The sequence below is a fragment of the Mirounga leonina genome, unplaced genomic scaffold (genome assembly GCF_011800145.1).
Source record: "Mirounga leonina isolate KUSES-001 unplaced genomic scaffold, KU_Mleo_1.0 Mir_94, whole genome shotgun sequence".
Taxonomy (NCBI): domain Eukaryota; kingdom Metazoa; phylum Chordata; class Mammalia; order Carnivora; family Phocidae; genus Mirounga; species Mirounga leonina.
The window spans coordinates 22,249,531-22,264,902 of NW_023270855.1; the positions used below are offsets into that span (position 1 = coordinate 22,249,531).

Consider the following 15,372-nt stretch of genomic DNA (forward strand, 5'->3'; position numbering starts at 1 on the left):
AGAGATATACTAATTGTAAATATTAGCTGATAACTCAAGTGAAAGTCCAATAGTCAGTTACAAGTGTGTGACTACAATTTGTGCTAACTGTGGGCCTCTTGAGGACCAAGACTATTTGCTGTTCTTCTTTGAATCTCTCAGCACCCAGTACAGGGCCAGACACATAGTTTAACACTCAGTAAATGTGGCCCAGCTGGCTGATGAACTGCACAGAGTTTTGGGGGCCAACTTCACAAAGAAAATAATTAAATTCTGAGTGTGGACAAATAGGACCTTCAAGGGTAGGGTACAAAAAAAAGGAACTAAGAGGACAAAAATAGGAATAAAGGAATAAAGATGTTGAAGGAACTGGAAGGGAAAAAAAGAAACCAATAACAGAGACAGGGCAGATCAGGGAATTAAACTGAGAGAGAGAAAGAGAAGAAGGAAAGGGAAGGGTAGGGGACAGGGAGGGGAAGGGAGAGGTGACGGGGCGGGGGGAGAGGAAAACAAGAATAGAATCAGAGGAGCCAGGGAAGAAGAGATGCTACTTATTGACAATTGGAAAGCATATATATAAACATATGCACTCAAATAGAGAATGCATGGATGCAAAAATTACAAAGTCACATTTAGTGAGCAGAAATGAAAATGATTAAAATGTTTCCTTAATAACTTAAAGTAAATAAATTAATAGCTCCTGTCATATTGATTCATCTATTGCATGTGGGCACTCAATAAATGTTAATTGAATTAAATTAATAACATTTGCTCAATGACAATAAAAAATTAACTGTCTTTTCTGTTACTTAAGTTTATGCCCATTGGTTCTGTAATTACTTCTAGCCCAAACATGAATTTTCTATTTCACTGACTTAAGATACACTTTAATTTTTTTCCCTAAGAAATAGAGTTGAGCTTCTAATTTTTGTCCTAATTTTGGTGTTTTTTTTCTGTTAAAAAATTATTTTCTCTAAGTTAATGTCAAGAACTATGTATAACATCCCAAATATAGTTTCACGAGTTCCTTATTTAATTCCAAAATCGTTTTCTCTGCAGGAGATGTGATACCACTTTTTATATGTTTCTCCTTTTAGCCTATGCTACTTTATAATACTTGGGATACAATGTCAAATAACACCGCAAAAGAGGAATCTGGGGAAATTTATTGATAGCTTTCCATCTATAAAAGATGGAAGATGTCAGTAACATTCACCCAAAAATTGTGACTCACTTCAGATGTCAGAATTCTGGGTTGAACAGACTGGGGTCTGAAATGTGTGCATGTCAGATGATTTTTCTAATGAGCAACAGATAGTTCCCACTGGGGAATGAAAAAAAAATAAAAAATATAAACAGAGATAGAGAATTAAAATAACTTTATGAATGGCAGTTTAACTTCTCCACAAAATTCTCTCAGTACAATCCCAGTGACTCCAAATGGTTGCTTAATGTAGCACACCACTTAGATTCAAAATGCTATACTTAAAATTGTCGCAAAATTAAAAAGAGAATCATATACCACTTGGCTGTATACAGTATTCTCCGCATGTTCTTACATTCCAGTAACCTCTATCCAACATTTTTTTTTGTTACTGAATTACTTTGTGCAAAAGCAATTTAAATTACATGCAGCCTGACTACGTGTGATAATTTGAACTGATTGTTAATTAATTCCGTAAGTAAATAGCTGCCGCAATCTCTATACTCATCAAGGTTTCGTTATCTACCAGCTCTTTCTGAGCTGCTCTTTAATGTACAGTATAAAGCAGCTGTAACTGAAGATGCAGGATTCCCTGAGTGTGCAAGAAGGTAGTCCTGCTTTGCAGAGACTGCTCAGGGACAGAGGCATCTGGAAAGCTAAGTAATCTGCTAGACTAGATTTTGGGTAGGTGACACATCATGCGTGGGATTCAGGGTTCAGAGGGGTTTGCTGATGTGCGGTCTCAGCAGCTAGGAAGCAGAGATAAAAGCTAAGAATCAGAGATGATGTTGTCTATTACAGAGACAAGGATGAGAGCTGAGCTTTGGGAATACACCAGGCCTGGATTCAAATCCTAGTTCTATCATTTGCTAATGAGGACCACTGGGACAACTTATCTAAATAAACTATCTGGGGAGCCTGGGTGGCTCAGTTGGTTAAGCGACTGCCTTCGGCTCAGGTCATGATCCTAGAGTCCCAGGATCGAGTCCCGCATCGGGCTCCCTGCTCGGCAGGGAGTCTGCTTCTCCCTCTGACCCTCCTCCCTCTCATGCTCTCTGTCTCTCATTCTCTCTCTCTCAAATAAATAAAAATAAAATCTTTAAAAAAAAAAAAACCTTTAAATAAACTAAGTTTTGGTTGCACTCCCTCATCTGTTAATGGGGGATACTAGTTACTCTCCTCTGTTCAGGGAGGCTGACAATATCTACCTCCTGGAGTCTTTGTGATGCTTCAGGTAAATACGGTATGTAAGTGCTAATGTGGAACCTGATGTAAAAGGCATGCGACATGCTATGGTGTATGTGGGTGTGTGTATAAAGCAGTGGCTTGGATTTCCACCCTAGGTGACTTTGCCCCGGAGGGGAAATTAGGCAATATCTGCAGACAGTTTTGTGTGCCACAACCTAGGACAATGGGTGCTACTGGTATCTGGTAGGTAGAGGACAGGGATGCTGTAAACATCCTACGATCTCCCCATGACAAAGAATTATCTGTCTCCTAATATCAATACTGCTCCAAGTGTTCTAAGGCATAATTTGAATGGCTATCTGTTTGTAATATTAGCTGGCTGTCGGACACTTCGATACTCCAGAAAAATAAACTATTATTTTTATATCATCATCATTACAACACTAATTTGGTGAATCTCTCTGGGACTAGAGGAAGCCTAGGGTTTCCCAATCGGTTGAGCTAATTCCATCTATTCACTATTACATTAATTGCTATCAATGATCGATGTTTTCATTCACTATTACATTAATTGCTATCAATGATCGATGTTTTCATGAACCCTAATTTCCACCAGTCCAGTTTAGAGTGAATCAAACCACAACCAAGAGATTTAAAGCCAGCAACATAAGGGGTAGGGAATAAAAAGCAAACCTCGTTGAAAGCCAAGGCTGTTTGGAGGCTGAGAAAGAAACAAGACAATGGCGTGTTCCGGACTGACAGTTCCCATGCCAGTCAGGAGCCTGTGGAGCCTCATGTAGGGAGCTTCACAAATCCCCCAGGGGCTGGGAGCTAATCTGCTGAGGGGTGGGAGGGGTTGCCTGAGCTTGAAGAAATCCCAAAGTTTTAAAAGATTTCCCAGGTTATTTTACTCTTTAGACAAGTCTGGGAACCACTGACCCAGGAGATAGGACCCAGTAGAGATCTCCATCTGCCTGAAACAAAGAAGCATTTGGAAAAGGTGATGAAAATGGATGTTGGCCACTCGGCTGTTGTAAGCATGGTAAAAAGCAGGTTGCGAGCAGTAGAATTTATTCTAGACACTCAATGAGCATTATTGGATCAACCAGGCCTTGGGTTAGCCACAAGAATGCAAGTCTCCAGAATGCATCTTCACCATCTCCCAGTAGGGCTGCCAAATGACCCGGACTGCTGTTTGTGAAGGGCTTAAGGTGTCCCTAGGAACCAGCTGGTCTGCATGTTTGAGAATACCTTCTATTAACTCTTTTCTCGATCTTAGGATTCTGTGTAATGGGTATAGGTAAGTTATGGCCGAGACTGGTTATGTCTCAGACTCTAACATGATTTCATGATATGTTGCTCTGTCATACACTCCTCAATATTGTGACTTAGTTATTTCTTTGCTAACTCCTTTGACGCTTGTGGAAACTGGGGTCCATGCTGGTCTTAGGCGCTACTGCATCCCCCGTGCCCAGCCCAGTGCTTCTTACATAACAGACCCATATATGATTATGTGAGAATGAATGAATGAATGAATGAATGAATGAATGAATGAATGAATGAATATGGGAGCTCTAAAAGACATGAGGCACCTCGGCCTTCTTGGTCTTTTCTATGCCTCTCCAAACCAGAATCTCAAGGGTCAAGGATTTTGCCGGAGGTTCCCTTCCAGGTGGTTATATGGAAATAAAATATATTCCAAAAAGCACACCCTCAAAAGCCATATCAACACTCACCTGAATAGGATCCTCACAAATGCTAAGGCAGGGGAAGGGGTGGCAACAGAAAGTCTCTAAGGCTAGAAACAGATATGAGCTGATAGAGGTTCATTTATAACCACTCCTCTTATGCAGAGGAGGAAACTGAGGTTTGTAGAACCAAAGAAATAAAAACAACTTGATTGAGATCACATACATTATTGAGCAGCACTGTCCAGCATTTAAGACCCTTTTACTGCTTCTGGGATCCAGACCATAAGCTGACAACAAACTATGAGATCTCATTGATGCAAGTGAATGAACTATTTGTTTCTCTCCACTCATCACCTTAAAAAAAAAAAAAACCACATAGTAGAAATAAGTGTTACAAATTACTGTGATAGGGAAACTTGCACTGTGTGTAAAATTTTACAATTATTGCACTTTTTAATTCTTACTTATATTTTTATTCAAAATGATTCCGTTCAATGATGCTTCGTTCTCTTAAATAAGACCTTATTCTCACAAAAGTCTTGAGTGTGAAACTTTCTGCAAGTGTCCATTCTGAGATCACTAGGTCATGTCAACTATAGTGGGTTTGTGTATGTGTGTTTTCTTTTTTCATCTAGATACGCAACTCACAAATGAAAAGCATGCAGACGAGAAACCCATTAATGCTATCATTATAAATTCAGTATCCGAATTCAATATCACAGATGGACCAGCCAAGGAAACCCCCAGTGAGAAAAAACTGTCAGAATCCAGCACATCACTGTCCTCCCTTGAAGAATGCCAAACGAAATTTTCCTACCTCCAAACTGATACTTCAGTTCATCAGAGAGACACTGATGGTACGTTTCTCAGAATCAACCCATCTCTAAATAAAGCTCCCCAACCCCCAGCCCCTGTAAAATCATCACATATGCTGTTAGAAAAAAAGAGCCTTTATGAATATTAAACAGTAAGACTTTGATTTGAAAACCCTGGTGAATGACACATGTCAAGGTCACTCTGCAATTATGAGGTGCTTGGCAGATTGTTTGCTCTCAAAGCTGGAAATCAGAGGCAAAGTGTTTTAAATAGCTGGAATGAGGTATAATCATTCTTGCTACGGAGCTATAAAGGGGATAAAGAAAAACGGCAAACTTTTCTCAACTCTGAGACTATTTCAGCCCGTGATGCTAGGCTGAGAGAAGAAGGCAGAGTAGAATGGTATTAAAATGCTGGAAATGTATAAATGTGGATTGTAAAAAATATCAAGATGCTTACATCAGCAACCAGGGTTGGTTCCTCTAGGTGATATCACCTCCTGGGCATTCTGATCAGTGCCAACCTACACCCAACCACCCCTGTATATGACTATAAAAGGACCATTCCTTCTGCGAAGCCAATTTCAAGTTTATTTGGTTCTAAATGGTCATCACAGTCAAGTTCAAAGTCAAGCACTCCACACCAAGACGTATGTAATTTTACTCAGGTTGCCTTTGCAGTGTCCTTTACAGGACACCCAAACCATTCAAGAATTTTGTAGTGTTCCATATCTGCATTTGCATTTAAAGAAAGCTTGCAGTGTCTCAAAGGAAAATATAAGAGGGTATAGTTTCTAGTCTATATTTAAATTAATATTTACTTTTTGAAAACAAGGAAAAAATAAATAAATGGACTTTTGTGTAACAGGAGCTCTGGAATCACATCAGTTTAATTCCTGGCTCTGAAATTTATTAACCGTATAAACCTGGATAAGTTTTTACCATCTCTGAATCTCAGTCTTTCAGTTATATAATGGAGCTAGGGTGTTTTGAAGACCAAATGAAATAACATGTACAAAGGATCCAATACAGGACCTGGCACGTCATAGATGTTTGATTTTTGCTTTCATTATGGTTATGGTTTTAGAAAGCAAGGGGAGAAATTTATAACATGCATTCCTTATGATCTTGTGCAAACATGTCATGGCTGCTTTAGACCAGAAGCTACAGACACAATTGCTTGCAGGTGCCAGGGGATGATGTGAATAATGAGTTAGAATGGCAGTGAGCAACAGGGATTGGTGAGGACTGGGGCACAGTGAAGCATCCTGCTGCTACTCTGCTCCAGCTAATTGTTGCCAGAAGGAAATAAAAGCTCAGAGTTGCCAGCTCCAGAGTGTTATGTGAAACTGCCAAATTTTTTAGGTGTTGACAATACTTCTATTTCTTCTATGAAGCCCCAGACACTCCCAACAATACACAGCTTGGGGCCAACTTTGGCCAGTGGACTGCCAGGTTACAACCTCAAATTCAAGATGACGCCCATGTTTCCGGCTTTGCTGGAGTTTGATGCCAATCGAGAAAACAGGCAATACAGGAGAGTTCTTTGAGACACTAGAAAGCGCGGTGACACTAGAGCATTTCGTCGGATTGTCTCAGGGATGCATGTAAGAGATCTTGGTTGTCATGACCCACGAATTAGGTGCTGCCATTGTACAAATCCATCTGGTACAACACAGTACCCTCTAGAACAACTCTGATTTGTCCTAGCAGGGATTCAGGGAGAAGGAGAAGGGCTGGTGCAGCTAACATGATACCTGAACCCTTGTATTCTCAGGGAAGGGCCAAAGGACCACTCCATTAAAATGGCAACTGATACTCAGGAGCCTCATGCAGGAAATGCACCACTTACTGTTTTTTTCAAAAGAGCAAAGGAGATTCACAAGGACAGTTGACTTAGACTGTTTTTCGTAAGCCCTGGCTGGGAGGCCGGGACAGCCCGGGAAATCATGATTTTAGGCTGACAACACAGGTAAAAGCCCACCGCTCCCTTCCCAAATGGTGAAAAAAGTCCCCCCATTGAGGTGAGAGTTTTGGGTACCTGGATAAAAGAGAGAGCAAAACATCCAAACGAAGGCCCACGAGTGTGGATAAGACGCTCTCATTATCTTAAACAGCAAACATCAAGGATATCAAGAGTTAAGTCAGAGAATTTTTATAGTAATTAATTTAAGGATGCAGAAATTGAGAGCTGGGGTCATTGTTCGTACTGAGATAAATACAGAAATATCTTTCAGGAACAGCAGGGGAAACAGAAGGGAAAAGAGAAGATTGCATCCACTTTCATGTAGTTTGTGGTTAATTTATTTTCCAATGTATAAATGAGTGCATAGGAATGGATGCTTAATTGCTAATATCTATTATTTATATACATTGCCCCACTTAAAACAGAATGGAAAAGCCTCACACATGCAGATTTTGTAAAATGTGTTACATCCATTAGCACAGTTCATGGTGTGTGCTCTGATGGGAATTTAAAAGGATCTTTACTGCACATCACACACTATGTGCTGCAACATTACTTTATTATTAAATTGTGGCTCATCCTGTGTGGTCCCTTTCCCGAATAAAATGTAAAAAGTCCAGAGCACTACCTGTGTCTCTGCTTCTGTTGCTACATTCTGATTGCAAAGGCATCCCTGTGAGTAATAAAATCAAGGATACACACAATGCTCGAAAACAGGTGCCTTAAAAAGAAGCCTGAGAATATACCTAATTGATGTATAATTTTGAATTTGAGACGTCTCATCCAGGTGGAAGAGGAAAATCATAAATATAAGATACCTCAAAAGAATAGTCTTAATTACACCATGGACTACTGAATAAAATGATTACATTTTCTACACTGTAAATTTCATACAATTAAATGCAGTAGTGTCACCTTATAAAATGTTTCAATTTTATAATTATTTCAGTTCATTTGCTCAGAAAAAAAAACATAAGCACAAATTTACTAAGTATCACCCAAATCTAGTCATCCTCGTTCTAAAGAACTGACTTGAACGTTAGTTGTGCTTGTCTGAACTTAAATAGATCTTGACATATTTAAGTAGCTATTAAAATTGATAACATCAGGGATGATACCCCAGCTAGAGAAAGGCATTCAGTCACACTTTATTTATTCCTATTCTACATTACAGACTTAAAAAAAAAGAACTCAATGTTGGAGGAGTGGGAGCCAATTTTTATACTTTTTGACCAGAAACTTGGAGTAATTAGCTGGAGTCACTGTGTCACGAATCTCATGATTCTGCTGAATCTGCTGGGAGAGCACGTTAACCATTAACATATTAGGATACTGGGTTTGGGCCATGTTTATTTGCCTTTATTATTATTATTATTATTATTATTATTATTATTACTTTGTTTGGAGGGGAGGGGGATTTTTGCTTATCTGGGGCCAATTTTGGAGGAACTACATTCTTGCTATTTTGAATAGTGATGCACAAACGAGGAGGTGGTATGTGTCCGGAGCTGAGGAAAGCTATAAGAACTCCAGTGGGCAGCTAAATCTGCCTCTGCCCCTCCCTCCTCTTAATCCCAGGCATCGTGGTGACAGGATCCAAAGCTGGGAGGGCGAACCCAGGGAGTACAGGACCGTGACCGTGAGGCTGACCTCAGGCACACTGGTGGGAGCCCCTTGCATTGTTACCTTTTCCACTATGATTAAACATGATTCTTTCTAATGAGACAGATTCTCCCCTTAATTAGCCAGTCCCCAGCTGTACATTTAGCACCTCTAGAGGCTGTATTAATCCTTCAGTATCATTAGGGTATCACTTAGCACATTATAGCCTCGATGTCCTAAAGGTACCCTAGAGCTGCAAAAAGGAAATGAAACAACCTAAGGGGGTTTTCGTCATGGCTTCTTGCTCACAGTCAAATACCTCTTTTGGCCGCTTGGCCTGCAAGTCTTGGCTCCCTCTTGAACCTTCTCTGATCCAGGTTTAACAAGGCAAGAGGAGGGAAAGAGAGATGGACACTCCGAGAGGCCAGGATGCCAGGGTCAATAAAGGGACTTCAACATGCAGAGAACTCCTTACAAAAATGTTGGAAGAGGTGAAAAGCCACGTAAGGGAACAGTGAAGCCACCCAGACCTTAGCAACAAAGATCTGCCACGTCTTCCCTGGCCCCTCCAGGTCACTAGTAGAGGACTCGTCCTGGCCTTTGCTCTAGGCCACTAGGAACTTACCATTACTAGACAGACCACCAGCAAGTGGCATTAACAAGAGCTGCAGAAAGAAGGATGTTCAGAAAGGGGTAAAACCCAGGGGAAGATCCAGGTACTGCCTGAGACACCACTCAAAGCAGAGAGAGCGGAAGAGAAACACCCCTGGCATTCCCTTCTTCCCACCCTCCCATTTCCTGCCACTGCTTTGACAGAACCTGGAGGATAGATGTTAGCAGCCTGGGGGATACAGAGCGGAGCAGGGAGTGAGCTGGCCGCGTCCTGCGCCATACTGGATTTTGACAGAGGAAGTGTGAGCCTTCTGAAGGACAGGCCAGCTGCAGGGTTCAGAGCTCTGGAAGGGACAGTTTGAGTCAAATCATGGCTGCTCCATTTCCTGTGCTTCTTAAATTCCCTGAGCCACAGTTTTCCTCATCTATATAAGGACAAGGATAGTACTCACCTCAGGCTTATTTCAGGAACTATGTGAGGTGCCTACAAAGTGCATCCTTGCCATGGCCTGTGTGATAGGTTCCTGCCTGTTTTTCTGGCTTCCCACCCTCTGTCCTCCTTGCTCATTGTGCTCCAGCCACTGGAGCAGGACCACACATTTGCTCCCAATGTAACACCAGCTAAGAGAGCACAGACTTTGGATCCAGAAAGATTGAGATCTGAACCTCCTCCCCACCCCCAAGCACCTTACAGTTGAAAGATTCAGGACAATCAGGGACAATCCCTGAGCCTTAGTCCTTTCATCTACAAAATGAGGACCACTTTATTTGTCTCCCATCATTCATTTATTCATTCATTCACTCAACAACAGATACAGCTTTCTTGGAGCTCAGGTTCTAGTAGAGGGAGAAACTCACTAATAAACTAATTAGCTTCATATCATCCTATCATCAGTACCATGAAGAAAAAATAGAATGCTATGAGAGTTTCATGGCATGTAGAAAAATGATGTCTTAAGCTAAAGGCTCAGAGGTTGAGTAGGAATCGGGTCACGCTGTGAAGGGAAAGTATGGAACACAGGCCAAAGGGAGAGCATGGGCAAAGGCTCTCAGGTGGGGCATCTCAGGATCTGAAGCTGAACCAGTGTGGCTGGAGTGCAGTGAGCAAGGAGGACAGAGGGTGGGAAGCCAGAAAAACAGGCAGGAACCTATCACACAGGCCATGGCAAGGATGTGGGACTTTAAGGGGAGAGTGAGTTCTTCCCATCTACAATGAAAAACATCACAGGAGCTGATGAATTTGAGCTGGGCTCGTGTAAAAGCAATGTGTTAGATGGGAGCCTATTGCTGTTGACCTGACGACGGCTGATAGTGGCCGGAACTAAGGGGGTGGCCCTAGAGGTGGGTAGAGGCTTCTGGTTTTCACATACCAACTTGAGACAGAATGAGCAGAACCTCAGCAAGGAACTGGAGGGAGGACGGTGGTATGATGGGGAAAAGGAAAATGACAAGAATGAGTCCCAGCTTTCTGCTGATTTCATCTGAGTATGCAGGAGCCATTCACAAGAGAAAGCCAGAGGAAGGACAGGTGTGTGGAATGGGGAAAGAGGGAGATCTGGATATAATTTGGCCTCGGTAAGTGGGAGATATCTTGAAGACATTGGTGAAGAGAAGAGACACGAAATGGGCAGATGGAAGCATAGCGTACTCTTTTGGATGGCTGACAGTAGGGTGCTAATCATGGGCTATGACTTTAAAAATCATGTTTATTAAACATGGAAGCCCCAAGAAATTGTGCAGGCAAAGGAAAACACACCCATTCAGGAATAGGGGACACTCAACTCTCTTTTCAAACAGTTGCAAATTTCCCCCCAGAACTGCTTATGTTACTTTTGTGCAAACAAAATTTGCCCATATGCAAAATAGTTTCGGCTGTCCGTGTAGAGTTATGTAATATGCCTTTTAGGAAAAGTTTTCAATGCTCTTGAAAGTTCGGAAAAATCTGTTTTCAATTCACCAATGTTGCCATGTTTTTTTGGGCAAGAGGCTCTGCCTTTTATAACCAAATAAAAAGGACTGACTTATACACAGAGAGAGAGAAAAAAAAAAAAAAAAGAGCTCTTCTATTCTCAAATGCAAAATAGAGAGGTAGAAGGAAACAAATGCCAGTTTGGCTGAAGGATTAGCGTGTGTGTGTGTGTGTAATTTTGTGTGTGTGTGTAAATAAAATCTACGGTGTACATCAGAAGCAGAGACCTCCAGAATCTGCCAGCTTGAGAAAACAATGGCAAGAGGAATTAAATCAAAAGATTATATGTCCTCAGGAAAGAATAAGTCCATTTCACAAATAGGTATTTCACACTTCGATAGGAAACACCAGCTCCCACCCTAACCTGCCTGCAAACCAAACTTTCAGCCTCACATCTCCATCTACAAAGGATGCGATCCCACTGGATCATTTTTATATGATCATAGTCTGAGTCAGTCTTTTGAGCCTCCAGCCTGGGGGCTATGGAACATTTGCTTGGAATATTTTCTACTGAGAACTTCTTCTTTGCTGGGGGCTGCTAGAGTAGCCTTCTTGGCATTAGTAAAAGTTGATGAGGTTTTTTGCTCCGTACCTTTAACCACGAACACACCCTCTTCAGAAATGCATACATGAAATAGAGTCTAGGTACTGTGCTAACTAACTCCTGAATTTTTGTGGGTGGTTTGTGGTGACTTATATGGGTGAGTTAGCCACATGCTAGAAGCTGGCTCTGAGTGAATAAAAAAATACATCCTTTCTGGCAAAGAGATGAGTACATACGCCCTAGAGGTATTATGGGATATGCTGCCTACACTACTAAGAAATACTTAGTAATGGCCACAGCACCTGCAACAATATATGGCAATTAAAGTCATCATAAAAGTCATGGTGAGGTTTTTACCACCGTCTTATTGGGAAGAAAAAAAAAAAAAAGGAGGGTGTGAGGCAGGGATAGAGGGTGGGATGGAGGCAGGAAGGAAGATTTTTGTTTACTTATATGCCAGGTCACTTTACACATTTATATGAGGATTTTAAAAGAAATCTTCAAAATATTTGTTCCCTTTTAGAGCAAGTTTCCATGTTCTCCCTCCTCTTACACATTAACAAATAGATGAATAACAAAAGTAAAAAAGTTTTCTGGAAAGCATTGTTGGAAGTAAATGAACAGGGCTCTAGGAATACTCAGAACCCTTTAGCAGATGACTCCAGGAGCAAAATCTCTCCTGCAGGCTTGTATAGTTTCAGCCAGCTAAAGTCTGAAAACCAAAAGTTATTAACATTAACATTCTTGGTGAAAAGAATAATAAATCTCTATGAAAATCTAACTTTGATTGATAAACCCATCAGGAGGAAGAATTTTTCTCCAATTAATGCCAGATTGTTACTTTCAATCATCAACAATCTTCAGGATACTGACTTTAATTAATTAGATGATGTCTCATGTAAACGCTTACCTACCCAGTTAAAAAATGCTCACATGTTTTTGAGAACTTTTTGACTAAAAAAAAAAAGTTAAAATTTTAACAAGAGAGCTGCTACATCTTCTAACTAATTCCCTTTATGGAAACAAAAAAATAAAATAATTTATAACCCAACACAGCTGTTTGGCTAAAATTACCAATTACCTTCAATACCTTAGAGATACTTTTCAGATTTTCACAAGTCTGCGTAGTAAATTTTTAAACCAATTTTCTTAAAGAGGATTGAGAAGATTTCTACTCTTTTAGGCATATGATGACGTATTCCATTTAACATGAATATAAAATCAAGGCTTCACAGTAACTGGAGGACAAAGGATACAGGGATTCAAAATAAAATACAACTAACATCAAAACTACGATTATTTAAAAATCATTTATATTAGGTCTTTGGCTTGCATGTGAATATGGGTGTGGTGGATTTCTGGGAATCCACACCATACAAATGACAAAGCCTTGGGACAAGAAACTGGAAGTTTGTACAGTCTCTCCTTGTCCCCAACCCTAATTGCTACCGAAAGCTCTCTGCACTTGGGGAGGACCTGCTATTTTTCAGACAGTTGCAAGGTTTCCAAATAGATAGCTAATTGTGTGCCTTCCCAGCACCTCTGCAGGCAAAGTAAATAAAGGAGTTTAGAAAAGTGACAGCACTTTAAATAACCAGATTATGTGGAATCAATAGAAATGCTCAGGAAGTTAAGAAAGCAATTGCTTAAATAGAGTGAGTCCTGCATGGGGGGTGGGGAAGCTTGAGAGAATCATGGCGTACATCACCCCTAATATGGACAATTAAGAGTTGGCCCATAAAGTTATCAAGAACACCACCTTACACGCCTGTCCTTCAGAGATGCCCCCAATCATTAGGTGCCACTAATCATTTTTTGTCTTCTTCTTCCTTAAACAGAGGAGTGTGCCTCCCTTATCCTCACCTGTCTGTTTTGCCAGTTTTGGGACTGTCTCCTGATGCTCCCAGATACTTGTGAAATGGTGTGTACCAACCTGTGCTGCCCCTCTCACGGATATCACCACACCTCGGATGAAAGTCACGCTTGGAATGATTGCAACTGCAACTGTGACGTGGACTGCAGCCTGTTTGAATCTTGCCACGAGACCAGCGAGTGTCTGGAGCTGGCCATGGAGATTTCGGAAATCTGTTACCGTTAGCACAGCGAAGTTAACCACATCCCAGCAGACCCTTTGGCCCCACAGGGAAATTCCATGACAATAAGACTGTGATTTCTATGTGCCGAAATGTAAGGACTGTACACATTTCTTGGATGCTATCGACCATTTTATTCTGCACCTGTCTGGGAAAGCCAGTACTGTCAATTCTATGGTCTTAGTCCAAATTTCATAACAGCATGGCTCGCTGAAAAATAAGATCTTGATCACATGTGATGAACAAATCCTAAATACCTCTTAAATGCCATAGGTACAAGGTGTGTCTTGACTCTAAAAAAAAAAAAGCATGCTAAACCACTCTGTGTTATTGCATTCATTGGCTTGCATCATGGATTCAACTTCATTCACAAATTCAGGACAAATTAGTGCATTCTTTTAGAATTGACATATATTAGTTCATCTTTGTAATGGACTCATGCATAAACATTATGCATTGTTGGCTATTATTAATAATGTATTGTATAACATCATTTTGTAATTAAAAATTTATATACAGTCTCTTAAAATTCACTTATATGTACAGTTTAGGTAGAAAAGGGAATTAAATGAATTAGAAACCATGTTCCTGTAATTACAACAGATGTCTCTAAGACATCTCCAGTGAATTTTGAATATGATGTACTTTGAGAGAGTACTGTAATTCTAGACAATATTATTATACGTCTATGACTATGCCATAACAGGTTATGCATGTTCTTAATTTGTTACAGAAATGCTCTTCTTTATTCCAATGAGCATAAATGGGAATAATATGCAAGTTTCAAGAAAATGGCCCCAGATAATCAATTCTTCATTTTCCTCATTTCTGTTTGTCAGGTACAATAAGCAACAGGATATTAAAACAGAATCATGTCATTTCACTAAACTATCACTTATATAGGAACCAAAAAGAAATACATGTTTAGGTACTTATTCAGCACCTAGTTTCCTAATAAAGCATGCGCTTCAGAAATCATATTTTTTTCTTTTCTGATAATTACAGTAATTCATAATTATGCTGAGTACCTCCTCATACTTACAAAAAAAAATGTTAAAGATGTGGTATCAACTTGGAAAGTGATTTTCAACTCAAACAGATTAAAACAAACCATTTTGGGGGAAAACACATTTAGGTTGGTGTTACTTTAGAATCTTTACTTTCAGTAGGCATGGCATTGCTCATTAATGTGTGCTTATATATTCCCATGGAGATACCTCAGAATATTCACTGAATATACATATATATGTGTGTGTGCGTGTGTGTGTGTGTATATACAACAAAGAACACAAAAGTGAAGTAAAGAGTAGAGGGAACTTTCTGCAATCTAGTCAAACAGCAAAAAATTCCAAAACACCCGCTTTTGCCCAACTTAGGTAATTTCAGGCAAAAGCAACATTCGTTTTGTTTCTGTAGTAAACTAGCACATTTTTCTACTCTGCAAAAAAAGTCCTCCAAACATTGAAAACAATTAATCTTTAAAAAATGTCTTTAAGCTGCCTGTAGAAAGGTATTTAACTGCTCCTGTCTTGTCCTGACAACACAGTGCATGCACGGTTAATGCAGCTTCGTTCCTCTTTGACAATCACCTTATCCACAAACCACAGAGCATGACAGTGCCCTACACTGCTTAGGAAACACTTCAGTCTCTGTTTTTCAGAAGTTCAAGGACAACTCTATACTCTGTGCATAGAACCTGCAGCTCATTC

The 15,372-nt window shown here is 40.2% G+C and overlaps 1 protein-coding gene across 2 annotated transcripts in view; it reads left to right on the top strand.

Annotated features, from left to right (window-relative positions):
• Positions 1-13,687, top strand: part of MDFIC2 (MyoD family inhibitor domain containing 2) — a 105,942-nt gene extending 92,255 nt beyond the window's left edge. For both annotated transcript variants that reach the window (XM_034997136.1, XM_034997138.1), the window contains 2 exons: positions 4,698-4,919; positions 13,409-13,687. In XM_034997136.1, coding sequence (XP_034853027.1) covers positions 4,698-4,919; positions 13,409-13,668 — 482 coding nt within the window. In that variant the 3' untranslated portion in view covers positions 13,669-13,687. The remainder of the gene's footprint in view (positions 1-4,697; positions 4,920-13,408) is intronic.
• Positions 13,688-15,372: the final 1,685 nt, after the last annotated feature.